The 14057-nt window shown below is 39.4% G+C and overlaps 1 protein-coding gene across 1 annotated transcript in view; it reads right to left on the bottom strand.

The window, feature by feature from the left end:
* The window catches only part of LOC111252469 (uncharacterized), a 31809-nt gene that overhangs the window by 8724 nt on the left and 9028 nt on the right, over positions 1-14057 (bottom strand). Inside the window, exons 3-10 of the mRNA XM_086993128.1 lie at positions 9405-9585; positions 8680-8900; positions 7991-8340; positions 6974-7066; positions 4928-5172; positions 3948-4553; positions 2469-2667; positions 353-440 (exon numbers count right to left, since the gene is read on the bottom strand). Coding sequence (XP_086849254.1) covers positions 353-440; positions 2469-2667; positions 3948-4553; positions 4928-5172; positions 6974-7066; positions 7991-8340; positions 8680-8900; positions 9405-9585 — 1983 coding nt within the window. The remainder of the gene's footprint in view (positions 1-352; positions 441-2468; positions 2668-3947; positions 4554-4927; positions 5173-6973; positions 7067-7990; positions 8341-8679; positions 8901-9404; positions 9586-14057) is intronic.

Raw genomic sequence — 14057 nt, 5'->3', positions numbered from 1 at the left:
AAGATCACTGCCTGGGCAAGACAGCAAAATATGTCAGATTAGCGACAGAGCAAGCTCGGCATCTATGAACCAACTGCTATGAAGCAGAAAAGGCCGGCAAGTGCGTCGAGGGGTGTGCAGAGGGTCTATTGAAGAGTCAAAGCAAGAAGTGTAATAAAAAGAGGACGGATGGATAAGTATAGCTAAACACGAGGAGCATCTACGGTTGCTGCACTACAACATACGTGTATATATATATATATATATATATATATATATATATATATATATATATATGGTAGACCTGGAGACCTTATTGTTTGCTTTGAATCCTGTGAAGTAGTTGTAGTGAAGGCAAATTAGTGCTACACACCTTCTGTGTGTAGAAATGGCAGTCACAGTCACAGCCTCCACAGAGACACGCGCATGTGCGGCATTTACACGAGCAGGTTAACCGTCGCCTGCAATAGGACCACCATTTATGATCATAGTATAAGCCTCGTTTCTATGAACAGCGACGGGTGAAACGAACCAATAAAGCCTAGAGGACAAGGTGGACAGGGTAAGAGAAGGTGAAAGCGAAAGGGACAGATGGCTAGGAGAAGATGAACGCAACACGCCGATCACGTCCGCTGCGTTCATTACTTTGTTGAACACGTCACTTGCAACAAAAAAAATAAAGTACCTCCAGTAAGCGTGCTGTTTGCTTTATTTGAGTCACGACAAGGAGAGTTGGTGCAATCTATATCTGTAATTTGCAAGCGCGTACTTTTTTGAAAAATAACTGTTTACAAAAGATTTTAATAGTGAGGCAATAAGAGACATCGAGGAAAATTTGAATTATCGAAGGTCACCCAAGACTTGTGTTGCTAATCCGGTGTTTTTGAGGTCACGCGTGTATATACTGTTAAAGGACTTTTTACTACTAATTTGCTTAATTTTTTAAATTACTAGGATTGCTGTGCATCACATCTGTCCATTTCGGAAACAAACATTTTGTTGAGGCTATGATATGTATAAGTAAGGCATCACGTAACTACAATAATGCATCTTGTTTTCGAAGATGTTTTGTCGTTACTTGGAGCTTACCAGATTGATACAGAAATAAAAAAAGCGCAAGTGATCTGAATCTGAAAAACACTATGGTTTATTTGAAAACTGTATTATTATTATCGAAGAGGTAATTTCATTTTTGCTTCGTTAGCATTGACGTACATTCGCTAATTTTTCCCATGTTTAGTGAGAGAAATACATTTCAAAATAGGCGCCAATATGTCTTTTATGTATTTTTGATGTCATATTTGATTCGCATAGTTAAATAACATTTATTTAACCTATTATTAAAAGAATTATTAACGAGTCAAGTTAAGTTTCTGCGAGATTTATGGTGAAATTGAAACAGGGTCGACACTGTTGGCCATTTTTTTTAAAATTTTGAGGATGTTTTTTTTTAGTTTTCGAAGCAAAAACGTCATTCATTAAGACATTTTGAAGAAGAACGAACGCATTTGCCAAATATAATTTCTAAAGATGGTAAATATTTTGAACGCACAATAGCTAATAAGGCAAAAGATATATATAATTTTCGTTTTATATACGTAGCGAAGTATATACATAGTGAGAAAAATTTAGCCTCTTTTTCTATAACAAATTATATGCTTACGCTCGTTTTGAGATAAATGAAACGAAAAAATAATGGATTATCACTTTTTTGAAGGCACTCATCCTCGGCAATGACTTTTGCTCTACAGTTTTTTGCTCTAAGCGAAAAATTAAATACGCCTTGGCCTTAACGAAACGTCCGTGCGTTATCGCAACGTTATAGTATAAAAACCTGTGAATTGCCGAAGGGTCCTTTAAAAAAAGTGAAAAGGAAGCTTATAAAAAAAAGCAACGTAGTGCTTTTTGGCAGGGAATTTCGGTTAATGGTTTGTATTAGCTAAGCTCTAAGCAGTCGTATATTTCGCGAAGTCAATTTGGTTGTTAGCGATCGCTCGTTCCGCTCTGAGAGAAGGATGTAATTATTATTCGTAAATAAAGCAAGCTTGGCCGAAGGCCGTGAGGTGATGCTCGTAAATCGCTGCCTAAGCCTGCCATGCGACGATGTCCAGAGTTTCGAATAAGGTTGACTATTTCGGAGCAATAGAGGCTCTAACAATTTATAAAGTAGAGAAGACATTATTGAGAGACAATTATGCACAATATCGAATCTCCACATTTTTTCTCCTAGCATAGACCAAATTTCGATGCTCCTATGCCCAGTGTCTACGGGTTATTTCCATAAAGCTATATGAGCTGCTGTTCTTCTAGACACAAACGGCGCGACTCACACTCGGTATTTTAACATAAAACCCGTCTTGTTACATAGATCACAACGGTTTTTGTTGTAAGAAATCTTCGTCAACATTTGCAAAATATATGGCTTTATCTAGGAAGACACGTACGGGATCTTTTAGCGTTAAACGATGAAAAGAAGCAGCTCTACACACCTGAACGGGTCCTGGTAGTCTGACGGACTCTGGATTTCGTCTTCCGTTGTATCTGGCGGTCTGGGAGGTGATGCGGGCGAGAACTCAAGTGGGTCCGGAAAGAAACGTTGACCCAGGGCAGCGGCGTCGGATTTTGAACGCGTACGAGGACTGTGCTGTAGGGCCTCTTCGCAAAACTCCTCCCAATTTCGTAGAGAGCCTGTGGTTGTGTCAATCAAATGGGGAAACGAAGCACATCAATTACACTTGCTACTATAACTACTATTAGCTGGTCGTTGAATTTGTTGGCAGGCAAGAGAGTCAGATGTGTGGGTGGATGCGTCTCGCCTTGGCTCGTTGATAAAAACAGCTGATTGAACCCTTCAACTACCACGGGGCTCTCAACGTTTCGTTTCAGAAATGGATATTAACTTTAGATTGAACACTGGTGTTCTGGATCAAAAAATATCTACGGAATAATAGTGGTTTTACATTAAGTTTTAGATGGAGTTGCGTAGTAGTGCATGGAGCTCTTCATTGATGTACTGATTATTATTACTGTTAACGTATAGTTTTTCTTTATCTACTTGAATATACTTTTGCTAACTTTATTGTGCGCTTGTTTATACAAGGGCTTTTTTGTTTAAATAGTCTGTGTTAAATAACGAAATTCACGCAATAATAGCGATCTATTGTTATTCTTGTGTTCATGACTAGTTTTAATTTAAAAATATTTATATACTGATGCGTAATAAAAGTTATATCCTATAATGGCAGGCATTCAATGGCTGTTTTATTTTTCTTCGAAATATAACGATAAAAAATATATGCATATAACCGACCGTTCTGATAAATTGTTGTACTATTCTTTTAGGGGAGACGATTCCTCTCTACTTGATTTTTTTTCTTATAACGTTTTACATATAAGTGAGCAACACAGCACAAACAGTGCTTCGTTATTTCGCTTTGCGGAGAGCAGCACTATGTAGTTTTCATACGGAGACCCAGTCCCAGATTTAACCACTTGCACCGCCGGTAAACAGACAGATGAAACAACTTATATTACACTGTGTAATTCCCTTGGAGAGCATGAAAAAAATAGAATGCCACGAAGAGGAAATCAACGTGTCAAGGTCCATTGATGTTTAATCGTCGCCAAAATAATCTAATTATATGGGCTGAGTGTCAAAGCTCCAGTTTCGATCGAATATTAACCTAAATCTTAGCCGGTGTTAGGCATATAGTTTATAGTCTTACGATAAAAAATTTGTCATCAAGTTCTCATGAGTGGCTTACAAGGGAGATTCGACGAGTGGTCTGGACCAGCACATATATATATACGTATGCCAGCGTACATAACTAACTGAAATCAATTATCAATCCGTTGTCATGCTACAGGGTATGGTTCTAATGGACTTTGCGTGTTTTATTATATGTTTTGTAAATGCAGTACAAATAATCGGAGACCAAATCCCCAAACAGCCTTTTCGAGAGATTTACCTTTTCGCGGACTTTTCGCCAAGTTACCACCAGCATGTTGTCCGGGCAAAGTGAGCTTCAACCTATCAGGAGATCTCACTCCACTCGCCCCCGATGATGGGTAGCCTTGGCTGGCTCCACTCTTCGGCATTTCTCCAGTTGGTTGTTGTTGTTGTTGTTGTTGAATGTACGCTTCTAGTGGCGCAACATTAATGGGTGTCGTCGATCGCGGCCGCTCGAGCGGAATCGTGACAAGCTGTTGACGCTGGTGTGACGGTGCAACCGTCTGTTTTTGTGGGGTACGCGGTGCGGCAACAATGGCGATGTTGTCATCTCTCCTGCTTTTTGCGTTCTCATCTTCGATTTTTTCGGTAGGTGCTTCGTCTATTTGAACTTCCGGTCCACATGAATGTAGGCTCAATAGCTGTAGTTCGTAATCATCGTCGTCTTCTACATCAACCGAATCTTGGGCCGGTAGCAAACGCAGACTCTCGAAGCGATCGTCACTTGTCTGAGGGCGAAGTTTGCGTCTTCGCCGACGCGTGGCGCTTGCTCCGGCAGGCGAAGACAGGTCGGCCAAACCATCGTCGTCGGCGTCGGGCGATCCAATACGTTCAGGGGCGTAATCTGATAAACCAGATATCAGAAATTCAATCCATAGATTAGATATTGTTTAGACGTGGTGGATCGTCGTAAATGTGAGTTTCGAGCTTTTGTAAGTAATATTGACTTGATCCAAGCAAACGAAAACTCTTTATTTCTTCATTTGATATATCTTTAGTCTGTATACATCCTTCATTTGATCTTATAATTAAGCTTTTTTATTTGCGAAGTGGTATAGCTATTTTTCTATGCGTTACCCAAATTGCAACGCGCGCCTTGAGAATGCCATAATGCTATCTATAAAGTGACCTTGCTTCAATGCCAGCTCAAAGTCATCGAGCAGACCTAAATGCTAGTTATTATTAGTCTTAAATAACATTGAACGTGCCAGTGCTCACCTGTGTCCGATTCCCGATCGGAAACACCATTGTTCGTCCGAGCGGTTGATCCTGCCGGCAACAGTTGACTGCCTTCAGGCTGCGATCTGTCCTTGCAGGTGGGTGAGGTATCAAACGGTGCATCACCTGCTTCAGCGAGACTGCTAATAGGTTGATCTTGTTGTGTTTGCTGTCGTTGAGGTACTGAAGACGAATTCTTTCGAGAATGCGATGCGCTCGGTATATCCGCGATCGACTGGCATGATCTGAAATGTCCACGAACATCGATGAAAACAGCGCACCGGTGCTCGAACGAATTCAGCAAAAAACTCGTTTCATTGACTCACTACAGCTGTTGAAAAAGGCGATGTTACATCTTCTCGTACTTCTACGATAAGCCACGAAAAACGACTCAAATATATTTAAGTATAGCGATCATTATTATTATTACCAGTAGTATTTGAAGATCTGGAACTTTACACAAGTAACAACTAATGTATGTTCATACGGACTCATTGTCAGCACGAATCCGTTAACTGACCACGCTTCGCATCGGGGGGTAGCGTTATCTAAAAACGCAGTTTTTAATATAGCAGACCTGCTAGCTCGTATTCGAATAAAGAATCTAAACAAGTATGTATCGTGAGTACAGTACGGTATCGTATAGGGTATACTGACCGCAAATACATACGTTTATATTTCGTTGTATTAGTCACTAGCGGCGTGCATCCATATGTTTATTTTTTATGCATGAAAATATATAATTACTATAGCTAATAACTCGTGATTAGAGCCTCCATGCTGACTCATAATGATGATGATGATGCTGATCTCGTTTTTACGTGCTTGTACGTGAAGAAAAGAACTACAGCTGAACAAGCTATTATAGTACGAAGAGTGAAGACTGTTTGTTTTCGTAAAATTCATAGAAGATCATCAAGACACATTATATTTAGACTGTAAAGATCATTATCGTTAATAGAATATTAGGTCACATTAGGCGTTTAGCATACTCTAGAAGATCGTTCTTATGTTTTTATTTCGTCGTTCTAATGAATCTTCTTTGCCAATAATAAACATTCTTCTATAGAGAAGAAACAGGTATATATTGTAAAAAGCCTAAAACAAAATAAGCTTCATCAGCTAATTTGATATTCAGCATTAATTGTTGTAGTGGCTCCAATACAAACTCTTTCTATTTTACCTTAATTCACAGTAGAAATCTCTTTAACCGTTATGATGATAACCTAAAATACGATTTGTTTGTAAAACATTGTAAAAGAAGCCTTGTTGAAACATTGGTAACCTACAAGTTGATATGGACGAGCTTACATGAAATCGGGTGAAAGTCAATTTTCAGGGTTAAAACGACGTCAGGTTTACTCTCGACAGTATGCGAGCTTCATTGTACATTTATTTTCTTTTATTTTTCTACATTTTACCTTCCTACCAGTGTAGCAGATGTAAAAGTGTCAAATGGCTTTTTTGATTACCAGGTCACCTTCTCTCACCTTGTATCTAAATGAGCTCAAATATTCTTTCAAAAAAAAAAAACTGAAAAATCCTAAAAAAAAAAAATACTACCTGACTGACGCTCAGCTCAATCACCATGAAAAAGTGCTAAATGCGCAATGAAGACAGATGTTTAAACATGTCATCGAATAGAGTTTCTACCAAAAGCTATCCTGCACCCGAGTTCCGATCAAGCAAGTATGGCTGCCTTTCCAGATTGTTCCCAGTGACTGGAAGCACTTAGAGAACGTTTTGCTGCTTAACGTAGAAATCTACACGGTCCTCGTGTCCAAACACAAGCCAAAGCAACATGACTTCTATGAATTTATCACCTTAATTATATTCACTGTTCATTAACATCTAGTAAGGTATCGCATGTTTGATGAAGGCAAACGTGACAAGACTTAACAATCGTCAAGTTGCCTTCGCACCAAATTTCAGCAACAGACTTCATTCGGGCATCACTGATAACTGTTCAACTGGAGCTTCTCAGTCATCTGTGTGTCTCTGTTAAGTGAATACATGTTATTTGTAGTTGGCGCGTTTCTTACCCACCCCGCAACAATAGCGGCTGTATTCTTTGTTTGCGGGATGTGGCGAGGTTGCTTGTCGGACACCACATCGCTCGAACTGTCGCTGATGGTACTCCTATATATTCATAGCATGGATATATAAGAATCGTTTATATAAAGATAGGCGAGCAATTCGTTAAGGAATACTAGTTAATGTTTACTTATTCTATCTATACGAGTATTCAACAGACAGACGAGCAGGTGCTGATGCATATGGCGCTCACAGGCCAGGTCAAAAACATGGACACATCCGTTCGTGTATATATTTTGTGGACGTAAGCGTACATCCTCGGTATATCAAGGATTGCGAGAAAAAATTGAACGGATGAAAAAGTATAGAAACTAATAGGCGCTTAGCATGAAACAAATACCCTACGGATGCACTCTTCTTATAGACAACGATGACAAGACGCGTTTAGCTTACGTTCATGGTAGCATTGCGAGATACTATGCAATTCGTCAGTATGTGTACCAGTGCATACCATGCATGGTGTGGTAACTTTCATATAGCATATTACAGGTTTCTCCTCAGTTCAACGACGATTGCGGTTTATAGTAAATGGCTGATTATTCGAATAATGCATTTATTGAAGCAGAGTTCTAGGTAATGATTAAGTTAGTAAGTTGTCTTAGCAAAATAAATATAAACTTTATGCATTCCTTGGTCATTTTTGTGCAGATAGGACGTTCAGCGACTGAAAAAGTGTGCTTCGAAAAGCAAGCATTCGATTACTTCCAATGAAGATCCAATCTCCCCTCTTGTATAATTCCAAAAATAAGTGCTTCGAAGATGAAGTGCTTCCCTTTTGTTGCTAGATTTACACAAAAAAAAAGTTGGAGACAGTGCAGTCTGCATGTGTTTACAAGTGAGCGTAAATCAACAGCGGGCTGTTTTTCGTTGTCGAAGGTTACTCATGGATTTAAAAAAATTGGAGTAAAAAGAATGATATCTATCTTTATGTAGCTTTGTGTAAAGTTATTATTTGCTCTACCTATGTACCTTTCAAGTCGGGCAGATAACGGAATTCTTTCTTCTTCAAACTTTAAAAGCGATTCAAGTATCGCTTCCGATGTAATGGCTGTATCCGACGCCATACTGGCTGTTATTGTAGCGCCCGAAAATTTCTGCCCAGGAAACCCACTACCTTCACTCTGGTCAATCGAGCTGTCCTCGTGGGGTAAGCGTATCTGACAGTTTTTCTCGTGGATCATTGCATGAGTAACAGCCACTTGATCCGCCATAATTTCTTGGAAAGGAGGCTGTCCCTCGGGCGTATGCCTGGAGCGGTTGTCCATTTCGTGCACTTCCTTTTCGGCGCTTTCCTCTGCGTTCGTTACCTTGAAGACATCCTGTGCAAGACCATGTGTCACGATAGTCGTATCATGATACAGCAGTTCTACGATAAGGTCAACTAGAAATTACATTTTTCAGTAAGGTTCAACACGCGTACACAACTCGTCATTGAGTTACAGTCAGAGATTATTGACCATGGTATTGGCACCTCAAATGCGATGTACGACAATAATAAATTTAACACAATTCAATTCGTTTAACCTTTTACCTATCTATATCGTCTGGATAATGAAACGCCCCAGCTTTGCCTCTCTAAAGAAGCTAGGCAAACCCTCTGCTAGTAGATATCTTTTTGGTTCGTTTAACAAATCGTTCTGCTATAGAATAACATACACCTTTACTGGAGGAAAATTTTGTATTTTGCCGGGTCCATCCACAACGTCAGCTGCCTCTTCTTCCTCGTCCCTGTAGGAGCTTTCTTCAGTTACTGACGTCGTTAGAGAGGACTTTGTTCCTGTTGTAGGATTATGGCAGTAATGATAATCGGCCGTAGCTAGAGGATCAGTAACGACCAGCCCCGCTCGGAACCCTTGCAGAGGCGAAACGTTTCGACTGTCTGTAAAGCGAACAAGAAGACGGAACAACGAATGTACTTTTAACAATATCGATTAGCACCAACTTCAATAATCTATAAAAAATTAATCAGGTACGTTTTGATCCTTTTAGATTTTTTCGGTTACAGTAAATATTTATTTTAAAGAAAGAAAACCGACCTTCAGCTTCTGATTGAAGCCATCTGCTGCAAGCGCATATACTATTTTATTTGTAGAAAAATAGATGAACGTCCACACTTGATAATACTCTGATTGATCATACTAATAGTGATGTGGTACAATTACCTTAAACAGAGAACAAAAAAGGAGGCAACAGTTTCTGCAGGCTTCACTTGCAAACAGTATCGCCTGATAATTTGCAATGTATGATAGAACAACTATTGCGAGTCTGCTGAACTGGTAGTCACTGAACAGCAGCTAAAGCCACTTAGGGGAAATAGCTTAAGATCACATATGAACTATGCGATTAGGGGCAGGCCAATAACTTCCTATGTAACGTCTCTCACCTGCTGTCGGAGTGATCGTTATCTGTGAAACGATGTCGCTATCTGGAGCGACCGGTGTGGACAATTCGGAGTCCCCTCGACTGCCAGATTGATGTCCTGAGCGAGCACTGCCCAGGTCAAGACGTAAGTTCCAGTTCAGCCCACTTTCGACCGCAGCACCATTGTCTGCCGAGGACTGTATCTGTTGGACGGGAAGGTAGGGATCGAGAACGCTATCGCTTTATCGTACTGCAAATGGATTAATTATGGATGTGTTTGCTCAGAGAGGATGAAAAAGTGTTTAATAGTTAGATTTGATGCGCCTAGTAGCGTTGTGAACTTTGTGTGAAGGCTTCTTCTGGTAAACTGCTCGGCAGGTCTTGGCAGATTTGGCAAATATAACCGGTCCAAAAGGAGATATGCAGAATATGTTTATACATTTCTCTACAGGCTAACAACTGCTTACCGTAAAAAAAAAAAAAAAAAAAAAGAAATTTCAGTAGATGTCTATGGACAAACATCTCCAATTTGATGAAGATCATGACATACGAGACGTTAGGACAGCAGTAACTTTGTTTATATTTTCTACAAAACAACTCAACGAAGTCTGCTTTCCTTCATATTAGCACCCCACGGACGCTATAAAGTTCTGTATGAATTTCGAGAAAAAAATTGTTTTGTTAAAAAACTATTAGTGTATTGCAGAATTTTGTGTTTTAGTTGTTCATCTCCACGTATAATATTATGCAGATTTTTTAAACAATTTCTGTACTACAGTAGTTGTATAGTATATCAGGGCAGACAGGTTCCCCAATATGGTTGTTTGTATTTTTTTCTAGAATTTAACTTTTTTTTTTTCGTTACAAAGACTTTTATAGCAATGTCTGCTGATAGATCTAGCCACTCTTTCGTAAACCCTCTAGCAACGTCTGAAACATCGCTGGTTCAAATCCATCCACCCGCATGTAGACACAACACATGCGTAACCAAAGCAAGTAAATAATTGTAGTTTTTTTGTCGTCGTCTAGCTTCGGGTTTCATATTGTGTATTATTATCGGACGATAAGCACTATGACATATCTTTTTAGCATCCTCGTTCATGCGTGAAATCAATTGCACAATGCCAATAACAAACGCTGTTAGACAACGACCCCAGCCCCCTGATGCGCGAAAAGCCCGGGTCGAGAACAGCTCGCCATAATCAACCTTTTAGATAATACTATATGAAAGACGTCCAAGTAGTTTATGCAGACACCGCTTTCTTTGACAGTTATTCATTGAAATTAAAACGTTTTAACCAGTTTATCAGATCTTTCTATGAACAAATGCACGAGAGAAATATGCTTGACTTTTCATGATGCATAAGTGCAAGCTTTAATATTATGTAACCACAGCTGGTTTCGGTCCCGTCGATCGTATAGACTGAACAGCGGATGTGATGGGCAAAAAAAAATATTATACGTAGTCTTGGCAGCACCGTGACTTAGGATTAAGTCAGGACAAAATTTCATAGCTAATGCCGTAGGAGTATTTGCACGTGGTAGAATAAAAACAATCGGGAAGCTCTCATAAGCCTGATTGCGAGGCATTCATAGTATGGCCAGTCATCATATAAAAATCTCAATGAGTTTATATGTGTAGTATCAAATAAGAATTAGTTATGTTTTATACCGTCGATGAGACATATACCGTCTGAAAATCGTTGCAGATTTCTAGAGCACTATCGACTCTTCACACAAAATGGCAAAAAAACTTGTTGTAAGGGTAACGTATAATACATTTTAGTTTGTCCACTTATAGCAGACGAAAGTGGTAAGTTGTTAAATCGAGTTGTGTACAACTCAGCCATTTAAGGGACAGGAATATTAGCTTTATATTGGGTAATGTCCAATAGCCTAATTGTTACAAGCGAAACTGGCGGACTTTTAAACAGGATCATTTTTCGAATCAGTTAGATTAGGGCGATAACTTAATAATATGTTTTGAAAGTGTGCTCCTTTATTTTCCACACATTTGTCCTAGCACTCCGGTGGCTTTTGGACAGTCATATACTTACCATTTGCTTTGCCGTGTATAATTTCTCTATTTATGACTTCTCAAAATAAATCGATAGTGGAATATGCTTGGCTACCATTCATCTTGTTTCGGGCCCGAAAAGCCTCGCAATCACACAGAGATAGATCGAAAGAGCGGGCTGTAACCAGCCTTGAGTTCTCCCTTGTTCGATTCAGGCAGTGATTGAGGCGTGGCGATAAGGTCTACCATTGTTGTGAAGTAACTCAACCGTGTGCTTTCGATTGCCACGTTAGCCCTCCTCTTGAGGAACTCGAGATGGCGAGCTGTACTCGGCGAGTGCCTCGTAGGAGCAGATGTCCCTGATGTCCATCACAAGTACTATTATCAGTTTTGGTCCGAACCTACTCGATCGTGCCACCGAACTTGATTGCTTCCAAGATGACGCCCTTCTGTGGCCCGGTATCTTATCAGCTGACGGTAAAAGGTCATGCTTCCGCTATAGCGAGCTTGTACTTCAGACAAATTTTCTATTGACTGAAATTCCGCGATTTTCACACAAAGTACACCACAGGCGTTTTCAACTGGCCTTGAGTCTATTCATCTTCCGCATTTTCAATGTTTGAGTTATAATTCTGTAACACGCCGCATGTGGAATGCCAATTTTAGCCAACAAAGCCTTTAGACTTCAGGTTCTATTTTCATGAAAAGGCTCATCAATTGTAGCAGCCGGTTCCTGTCCTTCAGAAGCTGACATCTGGTCCCTTCTTGCTGGCCTTCAACACTCCAGTCTCTATTTTTAAAGAGTTTGCAGCGCTTACCTGCTGTGCTTTCCGTCAAAGTCTCCTTGTGTAATGTCTTTGCCAGGCCTTCAAGGAGCAAAAGCTTGACCGCTAACTATTCACTCTCGATATTAAAATAAGTATTTCCTTTCTGACCGATTTTAATTAGCAAGTCTCTATTCTAAGACTGGGGTATTTACTAACCGAATTTCATCTCAAAGGTTATTTAATCTCAAAGTCCGCCGGATTCGCTTGTCCGCTACAAAGTATTCCGGTATCTAAGAACTACCGATGATATACGCCAGACAAAACCAGCATGTGCTTGCGCAATTAGTCTCACATACATTAAAATAATAAATTTATATGTACTTACAACACGCATACAAAAAGCCCCTCATATGAGACACAAGAGAGACTTCATTTTCAAGTGCTTTAAGAGCATACTTCTACCCAAGCACGCATATGTGGCCAGATCCCAGTTTCGTCTAAACACATATATGTATATAGCATTTCGGCTATATACAAACTTTGGCTACCTATTCGAGACAAAAAACAATTTCTTTGTGGCGTCGTGCTCGGAATTTAAGCGGGTATTAAAATCCATCAAAAAGCTCAAAAGTTATTTTAAATACACTCAGGTTTTTAATTTGCGGCTGTTTTAGATATCAACTGCGAAATGGATCATATCGATTAGCTCCAATATATAACTTTGTAGGCCTCATTGGACTTTGTGGTAATTTTCAGCCCCTGTGTGTTTGATACCATTGGCTTGCTATAAGCCCAAAATTTCATTTTCTTAAAACATTTTGCACGTTGCGTACCTGAGCGTCATTTTGCCAAGTTTACACTTACCTGGACGCTTGATCATTATTATTAAAAGATATTCGCGGGTAAGAGAAGGAATACTTTTAAAATAACTAGCCCGCAGTTTAAAGCTCGAATTGAAACTGTAGTCGTGGTGGATGGCGGTTATATTGAATAATAACGATCGATGAGAATGACAACTATAGCACATGCGAAAGGTTCGTCAAAAAATTCCTATTTTTGTTTGCAGAAAGCCTCAGAGGCGAGGTAAGGCAAAAAAAATCTTATAGTTATACGCAATATACTGCTAATAATGGCAGACTACTGATTCACAAACTTCAATAAATATATCGTTGTGTGTTGTAAGGCGCACTTTCTTAATTGCGATTTTTAAATTTCGGATCGGGGTTCGGCGTTCTTTGTCCGACCAATCTCTTTGGGAGATTGGCATAAGGATGTACTTTTACCTCATGTTGATAGTGTGCATGTGCTCCGTTCTATTGGAAATAAAATTTGCTGTCTCCGTCGAAATCTTCCCAAAGGACTGGTAAAAAAAAAGGCTGTTGCATAATTCAAGCAACTGGCGCCAGGTGCTCTACTATCAACAGTTCAATAAACCCTTTTCCTGCAACTTCTGGCTAAACTTGTATGCTATTTTTGCGTAACATGTCGATTTACAGTTGCCCTGTAAGCCCCATTATGTCGATTAATTACTTGCTTCAATCTGAACTTCGTTGTTCCGAGCGATCTTCCTTCAGATTTACGCATTTTGTTCAAATCCTTCCAAGCAGTATTCGCAAGATTGTTTTCTTCAGTCTGGATCATCTTTACCAAAAAAGCAGCATTTTTCGAACGTAACTTCTTCGTTTACAATGTCTTCGAATGCGATTTGCTTTTGCTAGCCTCATGGTCTAATTGATTCTCCCTGCTATACTGTTTTTGTGTGTTTCTGCTGGATTAACAATAACATTCGAAAATAATTTTTTTTGCTCCAAATTTGAGTTTCATCCACTTATTGTTTTCATTTAATTACACTTTAAAATAGTTTTATTATTTTTGGGATCACCTGTATATA

The sequence above is a fragment of the Varroa destructor genome, unplaced genomic scaffold, assembly GCF_002443255.2.
Source record: "Varroa destructor unplaced genomic scaffold, Vdes_3.0 BEIS01000006.1, whole genome shotgun sequence".
Taxonomy (NCBI): Eukaryota; Metazoa; Arthropoda; class Arachnida; order Mesostigmata; family Varroidae; genus Varroa; species Varroa destructor.
The sequence above is the reverse complement of the archived record's forward strand: the minus strand, read 5'-3'. Positions and strand labels throughout refer to the sequence as shown.